This window comes from Prionailurus bengalensis, chromosome B3 (genome assembly GCF_016509475.1).
Source record: "Prionailurus bengalensis isolate Pbe53 chromosome B3, Fcat_Pben_1.1_paternal_pri, whole genome shotgun sequence".
NCBI lineage: Eukaryota > Metazoa > Chordata > Mammalia > Carnivora > Felidae > Prionailurus > Prionailurus bengalensis.
This window is the reverse complement of record NC_057355.1, coordinates 41084802-41104109: the sequence shown is the minus strand read 5'-3', so window position 1 is coordinate 41104109 and position 19308 is coordinate 41084802. Positions and strand designations below refer to the sequence as shown.

General features: G+C 46.4%; 1 protein-coding gene and 1 non-coding gene across 4 annotated transcripts in view; both read left to right on the top strand.

The window, feature by feature from the left end:
* Positions 1-11642, top strand: part of SNX1 (sorting nexin 1) — a 42405-nt gene extending 30763 nt beyond the window's left edge. For 2 of the 3 annotated variants that reach the window (XM_043555199.1, XM_043555198.1), the window contains exons 9-15: positions 2403-2516; positions 2702-2795; positions 4027-4232; positions 7222-7365; positions 7937-8017; positions 8492-8563; positions 9151-9581. In XM_043555199.1, coding sequence (XP_043411134.1) covers positions 2403-2516; positions 2702-2795; positions 4027-4232; positions 7222-7365; positions 7937-8017; positions 8492-8563; positions 9151-9201 — 762 coding nt within the window. In that variant the 3' untranslated portion in view covers positions 9202-9581. Of the gene's footprint in view, positions 1-2402; positions 2517-2701; positions 2796-4026; positions 4233-7221; positions 7366-7936; positions 8018-8491; positions 8564-9150; positions 9582-9619 lie in introns of those variants that run through there. The other variant, XM_043555200.1, reaches the window with a different exon arrangement.
* Positions 11643-13003: 1361 nt separating this feature from the next.
* LOC122469873 lies at positions 13004-13164 on the top strand. Its single transcript, XR_006293752.1, has one exon. It is a non-coding gene; the product is annotated as a U1 spliceosomal RNA (small nuclear RNA).
* The last annotated feature ends 6144 nt before the right edge of the window (positions 13165-19308 follow it).

Here is a 19308-nt window from a genome sequence, read left to right as displayed (position 1 = left end):
CAGCCAGGTCACGATCTCACGGTCCGTGAGTTCGAGCCCCGCATCAGGCTCTGGGCTGATGGCTCGGAGCCCAGAGCCTGTTTCCGATTCTGTGTCTCCCTCTCTCTCTGCCCCTCCCCCGTTCATGCTCTGTCTCTCTCTGTCCCAAAAATAAATAAACGTTGAAAAGAAAAAAAAATTTTTTTTAAATAAATAAATAAAATAAAAGCAACTGGTTTCAGGAGTCAGACTGCACCCTGGTGTTTTACTGGAACAACACAGTGATCTCTTTGGCAAGTCCTTTGTATGTCTTTCATAGGTTATGACTTGGCTCAAATTGAATGCTTATTTTGTGCAAGGAGCTGGGGGGCATTAAGTCAAAACCAATTACCACCGACCACAGAGCTGCCATATAGCAAAAGTGTTGATTCAAGTAGACCGTCTGTTTTACAGGCTATGCGTAGGCTATTCATGATTGTGAAAAACTGGAGATGGCCCAATTGCTAATAATTGAAGAATTAAGTATTATATATCAATACAGCAAATACTTTATTCTCATCATAAAACAAAAAGTATACAGAAGCGTTCATATATATTCATTGGAAATCTATATTATAAGAATTACATGGGACTCCTGGCTGGCTCACTTGGTGGATCATGTGACTCTTGATCTGAGGGGTCGTGAGTTTGAGCCCCATGTCAGGTGTAGAGCTTACTTAAAAAAAATAATAATAATAGTAAGTGAAACTTGGTGCACCTGGGTAGCTCAGTTGCTTAAGCATCCAACTCTTGATATTGGCTTAGGTCACGATCTCATGGTTGGTGGGATCAAGCCCCACATGGGGCTCCGCGCTGACATCATGGAGCCTACTTAGGATTCTCCTTCTCTCTCTGCCCCTCCCTCCCTCTCTCTCTCTGAAAATAAATAAACTTAAAAAATGAAATAAAATGTGAAACTTGAAATAGCAGGTATATAGAGCTATAGGAACATGTTAGTCAGTAAAGATCAAAAGCAACACTGGAATCAAATGATGTTGTATCCCATATGAAAGAAAAGTAGAAGGAAATAAGTGACAGGATAGGACTATCATTTTGTATTTATTTTTTCATTTTGTTTTTACTTTTATTAATTTTTTTAACTATTTTTTTAAGTTTTTATTTATTTATTTTGAGAGAGAGACAGAGCAAGCGAGAGAAGGGCAGAGAGAGGGAGAGAGACAATCCCAAGCAGGCTTCACACCATCAACGTAAAGCCCTATGCAGGGCTTGAACTTAGGAACCATGAGGTCATGACCTGAGCCGAAACCAAGAGTCAGGTACTTAACTGACTGAGCCACCCAGGTGCCCCCGTGTTTTTACTTGTTAATTTTTACTTAATTTGCATACAGTGTGAATTATGTTAATGAAGAAAATGGTACTAGCTATATGTGGTTTTTCCCCCCCAAATGAAATTTTTTAATTAAAATGTCTTTACTTAGTGATTAAATCTTTTCATTCCTCCTCTGGGGTTCCTGTATCCATTTTTCCCTTTTACCCCCTCATCCCTCCCTCATACCCCTAAAACAGGGTTTATTGACAACAGCACTATTGACACTTTGGGCTGGATCATTCTTTGTTGTAGAGAGCTGCCTTGTGTGTTGTAAGTTTAGTAGCATCCCTGGCCTCTATCCACTAGATGCCAGTAGCATCTCCACCCCAGTTTTAACAACCAGAATTATCTACAGACACGGCCAAATGTCCCCTACGTATCAAAATGGCCCCAAGTTGAGAATTACTTGACTAACCGTCCTGAGCACTAAAATCTAATTTTTCACTGTCGTATAATATATTTACTGTAGATTCTTTAGCATTCCTTTCATACTTTAGGAAAGAAGTGGTAAGACTGAACCAACCAAATTGTTTCTAAATGTTTGGCATGGTTGGCTTAACAAGATCATCCCTAAAAGTAACCCCAATCTGAGTAAATAATGCTCCTGTCCTTAGACCTTTGTTCAAATGGAATCACAGCACAACTTTAGAGCCTCTCAAGACCTTAAGTCCAGCTGTGTGTAGAGTATGCTTATCCAAAGGATCTCGTAACTTTTAACAAAAGCATGTTTGGTATTTAAGCAGTTCATGCCTGGGATAGCAGACCATCTCAACATGAGGTCACCTGGCTACATAACAATCTTACTGTATTTTCTTTCTGTACCCTATCTCAAAATGAAAATTTTGTTATTATGTTAAACATAGTCCTTTGATTTTTTTTTTTCTTTCTATATGTGCTAGTTACAGATGTGTCTAACTGCCTTTGAAAACAACAGTCTGCATTTCAAATAATTGTTTGGCAAGTTTTGGGCATGCCATCTGATGGATACTAATTCTTCTGAACCTAAAATAGGGGCAGAAGATAACTTGCCATCCCCGCCTTCTTGGTCTTGTAGCTGCCACGCGCCGTGGGTACCCAGACATTGAGTGGCGCTGGTCTCCTCAAGATGTTCAACAAAGCCACGGACGCAGTCAGCAAAATGACCATCAAGATGAATGAATCAGACATTGTGAGTAGCCCTGTGCCTCTCGGCTTCCCCTGCCCCTCAGTCTTATGGGTCAGAAGCCCTGAGAAATCCTGACATTTCTCAGATTAGAGACTTATCTTTCAAGGTAATTCAGTCCCTTAAGGAAACCCTGTGCTGTATGCCTATAGGATTCCCCTCCATTAAAGATCTGGACTTGTGTGTTTCAGTGGTTTGAGGAGAAGCTCCAGGAAGTAGAGTGTGAAGAGCAGCGCTTACGGAAGCTGCATGCTGTTGTAGAAACTCTGGTGAACCATAGAAAAGGTAACAACCTCGGAAATGCACTCGGAGCTGGAGATGTCTCCAGTGAGCTATAGGTGGGAGGGCATGCTGTTCCCAACCCTGTCAGCCATTCAAGTTGAAATTCTCAGCCCACCTGGTCCTTGATGTTCTCATCAAAAAGATACGCCCTGCACCTCCTGGCAGGAAACATGACTCAGCCACTGTGAGCATTGTGCCTTCTAGCTGGGAGGGGTACAGGGGAACTGCCTCACATACAGCTTCACGTGGGACATGGACTTTAGTTGGTATGATTTGAATTGGTGGCTTATATCCAAAGTGATGTCACATACTTTAGCTACATGGTCAAATGGACAATATGTAAATTCAGGGAAACCATATATGTCTCCTAACCTTTCTTCACGTTTCTTTGGTGAGATTTGTCTAAGAGCTAGTAAAATTTGCCAAGTTTGAATGCTTTCCTTCTCTGCCTTAAACATGGTAATAATCAGGGGTACCTAGGTGGCTCAGTCAGTTAAGCATCCAACTCTTGATTTCAGCTCAGGTCTTGATCTCAGAGTGATAAGTTCAAGCCCGATATTGGGCTCCACACTGGGCATGAATCTTACTTAAATAAACAAACAAGCATGGTAATAAACAGAAATCAAAACAAGCAGAAAAGTGTTAAAATGAAGCCATTGTGAGCATTGGCAAAATATGGCCCAGCCCATGGGCCACACCTAGCCCTAGGCCTGTTGCTGTGAGCTAGGAATGACTTTTACATTTTTAAAGGGATGAGTGAAAAAAGAAAGTGAGGCCGTTATGTGATCCATAGGCTTAAATCATCTAGCCCTTCCTAGAAAAAAAGTTTGTCCTGCTTTAGAACATGTAAGACTATGCAGTGTGCACGTACATTCACTCTCGTGCAAATAGACTAACAATGAGCTTTAACATAAAAATTAGAATCATTCCTTTGGCCTGTTTGTATTAACTGGCCCCTAGTTCTCCAGGAATATTGAAGCTGCTGCTTCCAAGTAGGCTAGGCCTTAACTTGGTGAAACTTAGAACAGCAGATGTCTCTCCCTGCTCGTGTGACCACACTGCACTCCCCTCACTTTTCTAAGTACAGTTGGCTGTGGTGTAAGTGACTGGGTTGCAGAGCCCACAGTTGTTAGATATGCAGAAGGCAGCATTTCTAAGGCATGCCATGCAATGCCAGCTGACTTGTCCCTTTTCGTTTTGAGATAAGAGGCCTCTGCTGTCTTCCTCCTTCCAGAGCTCGCACTGAACACAGCCCAGTTTGCAAAGAGTCTAGCCATGCTTGGGAGCTCTGAGGACAACACAGCACTGTCACGGGCACTCTCCCAGCTGGCTGAGGTGGAAGAAAAAATTGAGCAGCTTCACCAGGAACAGGCCAACAATGACTTCTTCCTTCTTGCTGAGCTCCTGAGTGACTACATTCGTCTCCTGGCCATAGTCCGTGTAAGCTTCTGTTTGCTTTCCTCTTTTTCCTCCCCTTTATTTAATTTGCCTTTGTTTTCCTTTTCCCCTTCCCAAGAAATTTTCATCCATTATAGCTGAAAGTAGGTGTAACTTTTTTCTACTCTCAAGAGAGAAGGTATCTTGTGAACCAAAAAATCCATTTTAACTTTTAGCTAGTTATCACTATGTCATTTTTGAGGCCTTACAGCCAGTTTTTAAAATGCATTTGGAGAAAAGACTACTCTTGAATTTTCAGGTAGGCCCCTCCTTATTGCTACAGCTGCACACAGTCATCTATGCTCCTTTCTTCAAATGAGGCTTATTACAGACCTGCTGTCTTGGCCCCCTGGAGCAATGACTCCTCAGTTCTTTGGTCTTTGCCTCCTTAACAGTAAGCGGCGGCTTTGCCTTTCGTAAGAGCTCTTACTGGCTTCCACTTGTCCCTCTAATGTGGGCAGTCAGGTAACTACACGGAATCGTCTTGGCATTGCATGGAGGAGTGTGGCCACAGGGCTGAGAGAGCTTGTCACCAGAGTCCTTTGTGTGCTGTGCTGACCACACTGATAACAACACTGCAGCCTACCTCTCAGATCTAGCACCTCACCTCTTTTCCTGGTAACTGGGGCAGTCTGGTTTCCCATGACCCTTTAGAGCAGCCGAGGCAGCTTCATTGGGCAGTGATACTAGCTCTCGCATGGTCTCCCTGAGACAGAGGAAAGAGCCAAGAGGGATCCTGGTGCCCGCCTTATAAGGGACTGAATCTGCTCCTTCTCCAGCTTGGGACCAGGATGAGCCTCTAAGTTGGAACAGAGCCACACTCACTCCCCATCCCCAGCATCTCCCCGACCAGGGAGCCCCTGTGTTGTCAAGAACCAAGCTGCTCCCAGGGCTCTCATTTCCTCTGTGGCAGAGTTGCTCAATAAAGCCTGTGAGGTCGCTCATTGTCTCCCTCAGCTGTTTGGTTTGCTGCTAACTCCAGAGTGATAAGAGGCTGGAAAAATAACCTGCTTTGGAATTTGTAGAACTGGTCAGACTATGAAGGCTGGAGCACTACCTTAGGGAAGGGCCCTCTCTGGGAAAGTTTCAGAGGCGGGGCATCGTTTGCAGCCTCAGGAGAGCATAGCTCTTGGATGTGACCCCCCAGGCATGAGAGAGGCCCAGCCTAGAGCTCCATGTAGGGACTGAGGCAACATGCTTGAGTGCAGAACTGCAAGCTGGGCTTTTCTTAGAGACCCTTAACCTGCCCTGTTCATAATCGTGAGAGGGTGATGGGCTGGGGAGATGAGCAGATATTTGTTTTATGCTCTTCCCTGAACCTGGAACTGTACCACCCTTAGCCCAGAGGGTTAGGCTTGAGTCTTACGAGGTTACCCTTTACCTATACTTTGACATTGAGAGCTGCTTAGAAATTGCAAGTGAACAGCAGTGACAGTCAACGCTGGGGAAGGTGAATTTGGTGGCATTTCACTCCCTAAGGTTCAAACTTTGGCAAAGGCCTGCCCTAAGGAGACCTAGAAAACATCCAGAAAACTTCTGCAGAGAGCAAATTGGAGCAGGGCTGGGAGGCTGACCCCAGGTACAGATCTCTCATCCAGGCTGCCTCTTGAAGCTACTAAGCCAGTGGGGGTGGTGGATGGCTTGGTTACGCCAATAACTGTCCTCTGGAAATGTGATCGAGGGACTGGAAACGGTGAGGGGTTGGGGTGCCTGGCTGGCTCAGTCGGTAGAGCATGCAACTCTTGATTTCAGGGCTGTGGGTTCGAGCCCCACGACGGGTATAGAGATTACTTAAAATAAAAATCTTTAGGGGTGCCTGGGTGGTTCAGTCAGTTAAGCACCTGATTTTTTATCTCAGCTCAGGTCTTGATCTCAGGGTCATGAGTTCAAGCCTCACATTGGGCTCCACGCTGGAGGTGGAGCCTACTTAAAAATGATAATAAAATTAAAAATAAAATAAATAGGGGCACCTGGGTGGCGCAGTCGGTTAAGTGTCCGACTTCAGCCAGGTCACGATCTCGCGGTCTGTGAGTTCGAGCCCCGCGTCAGGCTCTGGGCTGATGGCTCAGAGCCTGGAGCCTGTTTCCAATTCTGTGTCTCCCTCTCTCTCTGCCCCTCCCCTGTTCATGCTCTGTCTCTCTCTGTCCCAAAAATAAATAAACGTTGAAAAAAAAAATTAAAAAATAAATAAAACAAATAAAAATAAAAATCTTAAAAAAAGAGAAAAGAACTGGAAACTGGGAAAACCAGCAAGTGGACGTTGGGGAGCTTCTTGGGGGCCTTGATTTATCAGTTGAATGTATGGATGGGATGGAAGCCGTGTGTGTCCCCATGGTAGCTTCAAGTATTTAGTTAAAGACTTGTTAAGCTAATCCTGTATACTATTTGGGTGTTAATTTAAAGGTTGCTTCCTTAGGTTGGCTTCCCTGGTATATCTCCCAGACTAAGCTAGGTCTCCAGGTTTGTTATTTTGAGATAGATCTTCTGCTTGTTTACTCTGTACTCTGCATACTTGTAATTATTTATTTGCAATTATTAATATATGTCAACCTCTAACAAGCTCCATAAAAGTAGAACCACGTGTTTCATTCCCCACTGTATTCTTAGTTCCTGGCACATGGCAGGCAGGAGATCAGGAAAAGTATGTAGACCCAGAGACTAATCTGAGGGAGGCAGTTCAGAAGCCATAGAACTGGGCACTGGCATCAGGCCACCTGCTGTGCTCCCAGCCATCCAACCTTGGAAGTAGCATGAAGCAGCATGGCACCGCCCCACTGGAGGCTTGGAGAGGAGTCTTACCCAAGCTTGTGCTTTTTGATGTGAAGCTTCCAGCTGGGCACTAACACACGGCTGCAGAACCTGCCCTTGGTCAGTCCTTCTCTAGCACAGCTGCTGGGAGGGAGTCCCCCTGCCCCCCAAGCCCTACCCCAGGCAGAGCCAGGGGAGCTCCTGAAGGGCTGGTTGTGCTCTTCCCCAACCCCCACCCCCACAGGCTGCCTTCGACCAACGTATGAAGACGTGGCAGCGCTGGCAGGATGCTCAGGCGACGCTGCAGAAGAAGCGGGAGGCTGAGGCTCGGCTGCTTTGGGCCAACAAACCTGACAAATTGCAGCAGGCCAAGGACGAGATCTTAGAGGTGAGGCACACAGGGCAGACTGGCTCCTGAAGAGCCCGGGTCCCATCCCACCCAGATGCTTGAAACCCCACAGCAGGCGAGAGAGCCGATTGAGTCTAAAGGACTGTGGCTGCTGGGGAAGCCTCTGAGAATGAGTCCAGGCTTGCTTTGAGGCCTGGCCCTTTTCCTCTCTTCCCATTCCACCCAGACTTAACAAATCAAATTCTCTGCAGGAGGGGTCGTGGGTGGGTCTGTGAAAAACTCCCAAGGCGATTCAGTATGGCAACAACTGAATTCAGTTCTCTGGAACTCCCAGCCTTTGTGGTGGGTACCTGAACCAGGGGCTTTGGGGTGCCAGAACTTTGAGACCAGGCCTTGCCTGGAGTACACAGCATCTCTTTTCCAGCCAGATGGCCTTCACCTAGACTTAGACTTACACACTGAATGTCCATATGGTTTCTAATCTTACCCAGAGGGGCAAACAGACATAATGACCAACTGAGGTCTCACATGTAGAATTGCTGTCCAAAGGTAAAGACTCAGTAATGATACCATAATATTAAGTGATCCTTTCTGTTCCCTTTCTTCCCAGTGGGAGTCTCGGGTGACTCAGTATGAAAGGGACTTTGAAAGGATTTCAACTGTGGTCCGAAAAGAAGTGATACGGTTTGAGGTGAGATAGAATATCCTACTTCTCACAAGTGTGCAGTGCCTTGTTTAGTGGTGGTGTTGGTTTTGTTCAAGTCTATTGAGTAGGGAGACCGATGAAAGTGCCGGTGACCTGGTAGTTGTGAACAGACGTGGCCGTGTGTGTGTGTGTTCGTGTGTGTTCACATTTATGTTCTGAGGCAGAGTGGCTGTCCTACACTTGTTGCTGGACCAGAGAAGTTAAAGCTTGCAACTTTCCTGTGTCCTCTGGTTCCCTTTTCTTTCTCCTGTCTTCCTCCACCTCCCATCCCCTGCCCACCATGCAAGAAAGCCTTGCAAGTCCTTGGCAGAAACCATTTGGCTGGAAATTATAGCTATTCCAGCTGCTAGCTATAGTTTCTGGGGCTGTGTTTGGCCTTGGTCAGCAATAAACTCCATCCCATCAAGAGGGGTAGGAGCAACTGTCTGGATGATCAGTCTAGAATCCTGTCTCCTATAGAAAGAAAAATCCAAGGACTTTAAAAACCACGTGATCAAGTACCTTGAGACACTCCTGTATTCACAGCAGCAGGTATGTAAGTTATGCATGACTTTCATTCTCTATGCCTCCTCCAGAGGCCAGCTGCCTACCTGGGGCTTTGGTGATGGGATGAGCTGGGCTGGCTGTATTGCTCTAACATGGAGAATCTAATAGGGTCTTTTGCCAAGCAGGATATTGTAGCCCTAATCCTACAATAAGTTAGTTTTTAAGGACAAACCCTACCTCTCCCTGTAACCCCCCATGGTACCACCTAACCCTCTTAAGGCTGAGACCCAATCGTTGTATTGAACAGTGGATCCCATTGTGAGGAGCTAACTGAGCTGGGCAAAGCTGTAGCCCCCACAGGGATACTTCCTCCAGGGCAGAAGCAGGACTGTCTTTAGAGATTTCCCTTGTACTTGATGCTTCCTCTGAAGAGGGGTAAGATTGGCTGCCTGGCCAATCTGTCCCAGGGTCCACTCTCAGCCTAGCCATTTCCTCAGCTTGGCCTCAGCTCTGGCCTCCCTTTGGGTGGCTGAGACCACGGGGGAGTGCGTGACACTGTGCTTGCTCCCCTCCCAGGCTCAGTCTCTGCCACTAGGTGGGGGCACTTGCTTATTGTCCCCACTTCTTTGCAGCTGGCAAAGTACTGGGAAGCCTTCCTTCCTGAGGCAAAGGCCATCTCCTAATGGACCAAGGACACCAGAGCCCACCTGCCTGACGCTGCCTTTTTATACACTGTTCTCCACCTCCGCCGGACTCCAGTGATGCATCCTGCCTAGCCTGGACTTTATCCCTTCTTCCCTGCCCCCACGACCAACCTGTGCCCATTCTAACCATTACTTCATTTAGCTTCCATATATATTTTCTTACCTGAGAGAATAGTTTCTTGCTTTAAGCAAAAGACCTACACTAGGTGGTGGAGTTAGGGGATAGGGGTGGAGTATTGATATAAATATATAAATACAAATGTATATTTTTCAGGATGTGGTTAGGAACTGGGAATAACGTTTTCTGTTACTCCTGATGGTGCCATGAAAAGATTATGTAATAAAATATTTTAAAATCAGGTCACGTGACTCGGAATGGTGGTGCTTTTTGCTTTAGGCTGGGGAGCAGTTGGGAAACAGGTCCAGAATACTCCGAACAAAGAAGTTGCCCAGGTATAGTAAGTTTCTCTCCACAGGAGTTTAAGCTTTTGCTGCTGCTTCCCTATGGGACTAGAATTTCTTTTTTTCTATCTACCTCTGCTACGTACTCTGAGGGTCTCTTAACCTGTTTAATTCTTATTCCTACTTTTTTAGGGAAGGAGTTGTAAAGACATCTCTTATAGTAAGAGGGACAATGGATTCTCCTGCGAAGGAGGCAGACTTTCTTTTATTCCTACCCTGTTTCCCTTAGCTGCCCAGGGCTCTCTCAGTCTTGCCCTCTGATAGCAGACTTCTGTTCTGAACTTCTTTCTGCCAAGTCCCCAGTAGACCGATTCCTGTTAAAAGTGTAAAGAGCTGATAAGGACTTAACACTTTATCTCCGTTGAGAACAGAGCCAGCACTCTGCCTCTAGATCAGGTCATCCAAGAGTTCCTAAACTTTTTGAGGTTCCAAGAAGCTTTACTCTCTGTGCCCAGGAGGTAGCATGCCAACAACAGGGCCCGAGTGTTGTCAGCTTAGGCCAAGGGCGTTCAAAGGGGTCTCTGTCCTGGCCTGGCCAGGGAGACTGGAGTCTCACATGTGCTGTTACTGGGCTTCCCCTCAGCTGTGTCCACAGCTGCTTAAGCTGGCTGATCAGAGTGGTCTGTGAAGCTGCTCTGTGGGGCAGGGTTGGCAGATTGCCTGCCATGGAACCTCGCCACTCCTGTCCGCCACCCCCCAGCCCCAGAGACGCCCCTTTCTGTGGGCATTCCAGGCCTGCTCTGTTAGTTCTCTTGGGTGGGTGGTTAAGGTTTGGGGAGGGACAGCCTGAGGCAAGAGAATGCAGTAAACAGCACTGATTTCCAGTGCACCAGCCTGGTGGGGGCAGGGATCCAGGGTGGGGGTGCAGTGCTGGCAAGTATTTTTTTCAACAGTTGGGTGTTTTGTTTTGTTTTGTTTTGTTTTAGAAAAAGTCAGTCTCTCCCTATCCCCCAATATCTTTATTAACACTCTTGATTTTTTTCCTTCCAGTCTTGCGTTTGCTTTTGCACAGTTGTAATAATACCCACGTGAAATATTTTGTATCCGTTTATCATTCAGCACTGTATATTTTGTAAGCATTTCTTCTTTATTGTTACATATCTTCACAAACTTTATTTAGAAGGCTATGTAATTTTAAGGCTTCCACAGAGTGCTTGTACCATAATTCTGACTCATCCCTTGTTGTTGGATTCTTGGTTGTTTGGTAAATTTTAAATTTTAATATAATTTAAATCTTCTAGAAAAGTTACAGGGTATCACGAAGAATTCCCATCTAGCCTCTACCCAGATTTACCAAGTGTTTACATTTTACCTTATTTGCTTTATGATTTATTATCTATATTTACATATTGTATTTTCTGAAGCATTTGAGAGTAAATTGCAGACATTGTGCCCCTTTACCCCCAGATCTTTAGTATACATTTCCTTAAGAACAAGGACATCTCTCATAATTTACAACCATAAGTATGTTTATCAAAATCAGGAAGTTTGACAGTAAACTAATACTGTTACATAACCCATGGTCCATATTTAAATGTTGTCAGTTATGCCAGTAGTAGTGTCCTTTATAGCTATTCCCTTTTTCCTGGTTCAGGAGCATGTGTTACCTTTAGTTGTAACATGCGATCACTTGTGTCTCTCTTAATCCAGAAGAGTTTCTCAGCCTTTCTTTGCCTTTCATTACCTTGGCATTTTTGAAGAATATAGGCCAGGTATTCTGTAGAATATCTCTTGACTTGGATTGGCCTCACGGTTCCGTGTGACTATATTAGGGTTTTGCAATTAGACAGGAACATCACAGAGGTGATGCGTCCTCAGAGCTTTTTAAGTTGGCACATGATGTCGGTCCCGTTAATGCTGAAGTTAACTCTGATCACTTGATTACTATTTTCCCCTTTGTAATTGACAAGAAATTTGTGGGGAGGTACTTTGAGATCATGTAAATACTTTGTTCCTTCTCCAGTGTGCTTTTCTGGCTCCGTAGTCTACATTTACTGGTTGGCATTCTACTAAAGAAAAACATCCTTTCTCTCTACTTATAATCTCCTTGTTTATCAGTATGCATGAATGGATTCCTATTTTACTCAAAATGCATTGCAAGTCCTTGCTTTGATTTACTTTGATTCTCAAATCATCCCAGATGATTTTTTTAACCTGTCCCCTTCATTTTTTTTTTTTTAACACTTTTCTTACTTTCTGGCATAATAAAATGTTTCAGGCCTCTCCTATATCTTCCTTGCCCCAGCTCTGGAATCAGCCATTTCTCCACAGAGTCCTGATTTCTTTTAATGGAGAATTAAGTATATATAGAAACCAAGATCTGCGTGCTGAGCGTGCTCGTTGCTCCTGCAATGTCATTGCTTCTAGGCTTTTGGCAGAGCAGGAAAGTAATGAAAGACAAAGATATATAGCAGTAGCAAGAGAGAGAGATGACATAAAGAATTAGATATTAGAAAGCATGAATTCACACAGATCCTTACAGTCTAACCCCATTGGGTTTATCTAAGTCTTCTCCCTTTTCCATACTTGTAACTCTTCTCCAAAGAAACTTAATTGTAAAACTTTATCCTTGCTTTGTTATATTCCATCCTCTGGTCATCTTGATGCAAGTCTATTATTTCCTTGGGATGGACTGTGGTTTCAGAACTTCCTCCTTAGCATCTGGCACTGGAGGCTGACAGGCCTGTGCATTTCTGTACAGAGCTTGCACACATGGAAACTGAGAAAGCAAACAGGTTAAGGGTACTGAGCCCAAGGCCTGCACAGTGGTACAAAAGATAGAGTCATTCTACCTGGGGCCTCAGGAAGAAGACGTTTGTAGAGAAGAGGATGCTTGAACTGTGGCTTAAAGGTGAAGAGGCGTTTGCCCCTTCTGCTGGGCCCATTCTACCTCCCTGTCTCTTGACAGTGGGAGGTAGGCATCTAGGGAAATGTAGGTGGCTTGGTATGGTGTGGGTCAAGTCATTGGGCAGCCCACAGAGAGTGACAAATAGGAACCAGATCACACTGCTTGATGCAACTTGTGAAGCACTTGGCACAATTACCCAGAAGGGTGGGGACCCACTGAAGGGACTCAAGCAGGGAATAACATGTTCACATTTGTGATTTAGATGCATCAGACTGGAGGCAAGGAGAGCAGCCATGTTCATCCCAGCCAGCCAGATTGCTGAGGAGGACAGAAGGGATGGTCTCTTGGAGAGGCTCAGAAGGTGGACGTGGAACCACCGGACAGCTGGTCACTGATCTGATGAGAGGCCTGAGGGATGAGCTAGCCTGACTTGCAGGTTTCTGGCTGGAATTTCGGGATAGACAGTGAAGAATACTTAGCAGGGAAGATACCATGATCATGAAGGTGGTTTCCCCCAGGGCGAGGCTTATCCATTGCACTCTGGATGTGCTGACCCCTGCGATTTCCCCAAAAGTGGGGAACTCGACTGCATAATTTGTGGTAGTGGGGGACTGCGTTCATGCTTCCCCCTGGGAGGGGGCGGTGGGGGAAGGATAGACAGTGAAGGGAGCCCTTAATGACACAGACAACACAAGGCCAAGTAGGTTTGGAGCAGATGGGAGCAGAAGCCGTCAGTGCTGCCTGTGTCATGTAGCATAAGAGGCTCCTCTGAATGGGAAGGGAGGCCCATGCTGAGAGGTGGGAGAGAAACCTAGTGAAAGGAGGCTTTGTTTTATTTAAAGGTGGGTCAGACTTGGCATCTTAATAAAATTCAGAGGAGAGAAAGGGAATCGCCATCAGAGCTGTGTCTGGGGACAAATGCACAGAGCAGGGAGCCTCACTGCCAAGCAAGGAGGCGTGGGGAAGGAAGACAGGGTGGGGCAGAGAATATAGGTCACCTGCTTGGTAATTAAAGTGTTCTCAAATAGAGATACCTGGTTTTCCTATTTTGAGTCAAGTGGTTTAGAGAAGAGGTGTGGAGATGAGTCTGTACTTCCCTACTTCCCCATGCATTATTTCCCCAAAGAATCTCTGGGCTTCAGAGTCTAGAGCATGACACTTTGAGCTGGAGGGACCTCAGCATTCAATATGAGTACTGAGTGACAGATTAAATGAGAAGTGGGAATGATAGAAAGTGTCACGCATAGGTATTTGTAACTTTGAACTCTTTCCAGAAGACTTTCATTCTGAGTGCATCTATAGCTGGGAACCACAAAGAAAATAAAGAATACCTTTGCAGCTTAAAGTTTAAAAACCAAGAGATGATAATGAAATCTGCTAAGGATGGGACCAGGAAGTGATTGAAGAGAGAGCATGGTGATGGAGGAGTGTCCGTTGCTGAGCATGGTTACGGCCCAAATGGGAGTGGAAACCATGGATTTTGAGGGACATCAGGTCCCAAAGTGGTGGAATTTTCTCCACAGCAGCCTAGGGGAGCAGGAGGAAAGGGGAAGATGATGGTGATCCCTCCTGGAGCAAAGAAGAACAGACCTTTGCTGCAATTGTCATGCACCTGAACTGAATGCCCTGTCTTTGGAGACACTGGCTAAGTGTCTTGGGGAGAGACGCTCCATGACTGGGGAGAGTCGGGCCCGAGCTGAGAGTTAGAAATGGGTGAGAACCACTCATCCGTGTCTACTGGCCATGGGAAGGGTGTGTGCGTCATCTGCCAACGTCTTGTGGCACCAGATGTGTGGTTGATTTTGGCGCTCTCTGCCAAACGGTCAACTCTCCGAAGTGGTACGTCTTTGGCACTCCATGGTCCCCAGCAAAGATTTGGGCTCGAAATAGGCACCAGATAGATCAAGGTTGAATGATCTCCAACTGCAGGTTCTGCCACCTGGCACTCCCAGTGTTCTCTGAGAGGATTCCCGCTCGCTTTCCTGTTTATGTCCTAGCGCTTCACAACAACGCCCGACCCCTGACAGAAACTGCCCCCAAACATGCTCATGCTCTTTGCTTCCTCAGTTCTGTGCGGCCCAGGCCTAAGGAGCCTTTTGTTAATGGTGGGCTTTGTACCTGACATGCCCTGTCTCGGTTCCCATCCCTCTCTTCAGTCTCAGAATTACACCTGTCTGAATGGGAGTGGAAGTAGATGGAGATGGAAGGCACTGGTAAACGTGTCAGAACATTCACAGGGGATTCCTGTAGACACGTCTAGAAACCAAGTCCATGAAGAAGCCTGTGCAAAGGGGCCCATCTTAGCAAGGTGTATGGTTGTAAAAATTGAAATCAATCTCTGTACAGCAGGAAGGGATTAAATGAATTATGGTACATAATACGATTGGGTGTGCAGTCATTGGAGATGATACATAGCTATATTCATTGACAAGGAAAACGTTTTTAAGTGAAAAAAGTAGGCTATAGAATTACATGTATAGTGTGGTGTAAGTTTATATAAAACTATATATATGGAATGAATGTTGATTGAATTGTTAACTATGGTTGCCCTAGCAGGATGGAATTCTGCATTATTTAAAATTTTCACAGTATTTTATGTTGCTTGGAATTTCTATGTATTTTTATGATCATAAAAATTAAATAAAGTGTTTTCATTATGGGGAAAAAAATGCAGTGCATCCTTTGAGGCCTACTCTCTATGTACCTTCTCTGGGAAGCTTTCTTTGATGCACTTTCCATTCTACCCCCAGACTGGAATGGGAGACCACCTCCTCTGTCGCTCTGTCATCCTCTTAAACCTCTGGTCTTTCTCACCCTATGTGCATTGTTATCTCTGAGATGATCTCATTAGCCTCTGGGGTTCTGAACTCCTTCAGATCATGGACTGTATTGTTCCTACCTATCTCCATGCTCCCTTCCACCCACAAAGGCAGCCTAAGGGGGCAATGGCTGCCATTCAGCTCTGGTGATTATTGTTTTAGGAGCCTGTGGGCCCAGATCTTGGGGGTTTTGAAGACATTCAGAAATCAGGCTTGATCTGGGGTTTGGTAGGCCGTGCTGTGGCTGGCAGGAATGGTGCTCCATCTTCCAGGGGAGGCCTGCAGGCTGGGAGGTGATAGCCACCTGCCCCAAGGCTTGCCTCAGCCAAGATTCCTCCCCTTTGCCCTCCTCGGTTGTGGAAATGCCCCTCTGGCTATGATGGCCAAACCTCTGGGGCAGAAAACACCACTCACCCCCAAGGCTGGTCCCAGGGAGCCAGGTGCACAGCCTCCATAGGATGCATTTTGGGTCCAGAAAAATCACAGAAAAACCATTCAATCTGAGTTAGGACCTTTCCCTAAAGGGATGTGACCATTGTTTCCAAATCACTGCCCCCCTCCTAGCTTCAGAGGTCTCAGCTTCCTCTTCCATTTTGAGTGGCAGCAGTGATGACCACAGGGGCCCAACCAGCAGGTCTCCCCACAGCCTCACCAGAAATAATAAGGCACCTGGCAAGTGGAACAAGTGTGGGGGCAGGATAACCCCTTCCCACCGAGGGGCCTAAGGATAAGGGCTGTCATGTGTTAAACACCTACTCTGTGCCTCTGGGCTCTGAAACATATCTGGCACCAGAGAACTTCCAGGTAGTAAAAGACTGAGGCTTTGAGAAATTAAGCAATTTGCCCAAGGTCACCCCCCGCACCCCCCCTCCCCACCCCGGGAGAGCTCTGAGGTTAAAACTTGAACCCAATCTGCTTGACTCAGCTTGTCTGCCACACCATGTCTCACACATTCTAGACAGGGATGGACAAGAGGAACCTAGATATTAACCACTAAGTTGTTTTCTTAAAGACTTGAATAAATTCACACAAGAGACCTGTTAAGGACATGTCACCCACCTGGCCTCATAGGCTTGTGAGCTTCTCTGACCCCTGTGAGATCCTCTCTCCCCAAACAGGCACAGTGCGTGGCCCAGTTGGGGAGCAGGAGCAGAATCTGGAAGACAGGAGCAGTTTGGGTGAGTACCTGGGGACCTTTTGCGGCAGAGACTAAAACCTCCGCTTGCTGAGAGACCTGAGACAGAACCCAGAGCTAGAATGGGAGGTGGGAGCATCTCAGTTCCAGACCTCAGGGCCTGGGGTTGCGGCCCCTCCCGGCCTCTGGCCTGGCTTTCCACTTGGCCTCAGTTCTTGGTCTCACAACTCTTCACAGTAAACCCCCGTGACCTGAGGGTTCCTGAGCACATCTTTGTTCCTTGAACCTCAGTGCTGGGCACATGAGGGGGGCCGAGTGGTTGGTTCCCTGACATAGTCATTCTAGGGGTGTTGGGAGTCGCTGTAGCGCCAGAAAAAAAATCTCCTTGGGAAGCTGTGCAGCCTTGGATGGCAGGTGGCTGGGGTGGCCTCTGCCAGCTCCCTTTGCTCCATCCCTGGGTCATGTCTGAAGCAACTGAGCTGTCCTTGTCATCTGGAAGGGGGGACACTGCTGGCTGGAGCCCCAGGGCTAGAGCCTGTATGTCCCCTGAGAAGCTGGTTACCAGCCTACCCTGAGCCAAACTTTGCTTTTGGGGCTCTGGCGGGACCTGTTTGTCAAAGGTGCCTTCCTAACACAACCTTCCCCCGGAGGCTCACTTCTCCTTCCTCACACCTCAGTTTCCTCATCTATAAAATGAAGAGTTTAGACTTCTCAATAATTTAAGATGTTTGAGAAGAACTATTTTCTCAGACATCTACACCAAAGTTCAGTATTCAACATAAAGGTACTGTGTTGTGTTTTTTTAACATTTATTTATTTATTTATTATTTATTTACTTATTTATTTAATTTTGAGAGAGAGTGAGCATGAGTTAGGGAGAGGCAAAGAGAAAGAGAGAATTCCAAGCAGTGTCAGTGCAGAACCCGACCACGTGGGGCTCAAACTCATGAACCATGAGATCATGACCTGCACTGAAATCAAGAGGGGGATGCTTAACCGACTGAGCCACCTAGGTACCCCAGTATTTCGTCTTATTTTATTATTCAAAATTGATAAGATGTACTCATTAAAAAGGCAATCAGTAAGAAGTCAGAAGCTGTTAGGATGAACAGGATAGTTGCTAATTTGCACCAAACTCTGCTTCCAGTTGATTCTACCTTTTTTTTTGGTTGCACAATATGGACAAGATCAGGAAAATTATGATCACAGAGTTAGTAGTTAAAATAGTTCATTTTTTAAGCTAAGCCTGCAATCTCAGGATACTGAAAGAGGAATAGTAAAGTTGTGTTATTTTAAAGTTGAATCGGCAGCAATATATTAGGTTGGACCATATATAATTGCCAACAACCCGCCGTTTTGACTTAGGGCAAATTCTTTTCATTCAGTAAATAATAATAGCTGACATTTATTTACTGTGTGCCAGGCCCACGCACTTTGGAAGCATGATCTTTCAATCCACACACAGCGCTCTGCTCTGCTGATAAGGACCCTGAGCGCGGGGAGCTGTCTGAGCTTGCCCGGGTGACCTTAGCCTCTGGGTGACGCCATCCTGGCGACCTTGCTCTGGCAGTGCTAGGTTGTTGGGCCCCCCTCGGTCTAGTCTGCCTCCTCCCACCGCTGCCGGCCAGGCCAGGTCGAGTCCGGCGGGAAGAATCCAGCTTCTGTGCCTTGGCGGCGCCCACAAGCCCAGGAGCTGTTTCTTTCTTAAACGGGTTAACCACCTCCTGAGCAGCGTCCAGCCTGCCTAGTGAACGCGGCTTTGCGTGCCTGTGCGGAGGGCCCCCGAGGACCAGGGCCCAGCCACCGCGGGAGCTGTGGTCCGTCCCACCTGCCCCGCCCCCACCCAGAGAGGCTCACCAGATGGAGCCCAAGAGGGGAACACCTTTGCCCCCAGCCCTTGCTGCCCTCTGCTTGGCCACCATCCTCATCTCCAAGAGCTGGCGTGGGAGTCAAGAGACTGGTGTCTACAACGTGGTCCCCAACCCGGAGCAGCACTGGTACAGGGGAAGTTGTGAAAACCCGCACATGATGAGGCTCCACGCCAGGCCCAAGCACTCAGGAAACTGGGCTCAGAGCCCTATTTGAGGTTTAACAGGACTTGTAGGTGATGATGATGCCTGCGGAGGTTGGAGAACCACCGCTCTATAATCTGATCTGGAAATACTTTGGCCAAGTTGGTGTGTGACCAACCAGTACTTTTAAGCCCCTTCCCTTAGAAACTTGGAAATTAAAGTCATGTGTTAGAGAGTGATGGAGAAAAGACAGAGGCTTGCACACTAAAACTCATTCTAAAAACAAGTCACTTTGAGGGTCTACACACCTGTCACATAGTGGGTGGGACTCAGCTCAGTGTTCATAGACTGAGTGGGCCAGTGCTTACAGCATACAGAAAATAAGTTTTCCTTCGATTATAACAAGTGCTTTGGAGTTTACATTATGTCACGTATTCCCCTTTACAGGAAAATATTCTCCATAGCTTGTTTTATCTCCCTAAAGACATCCCCAAATGTCTGCAAGCCAAGGATCTTGTTTTTCTTCATTTGGATCTTCACTCATGGCCACGGAACACTGAAGAATCAGGAGCTGCAGGTTTCCTACCAGATGTTTTATAAGTCAGGTGCATCAAATCTCCCTGTATAACTGGTGCTGGGAATCCATTAATTTGAGGCATCTCAGGAACACCTGAAAACTAAGCATATAAATGAGGTGTGTTCAACAATCTGCGACGGAGCCACGATGAGAGGTGTCCGGATCTGAAGGTGGGCAGAGGATTCCTGTTGTTATTCCTCTAACTCCTCCCTTCCTGCCTCTCTCCCAGGCCT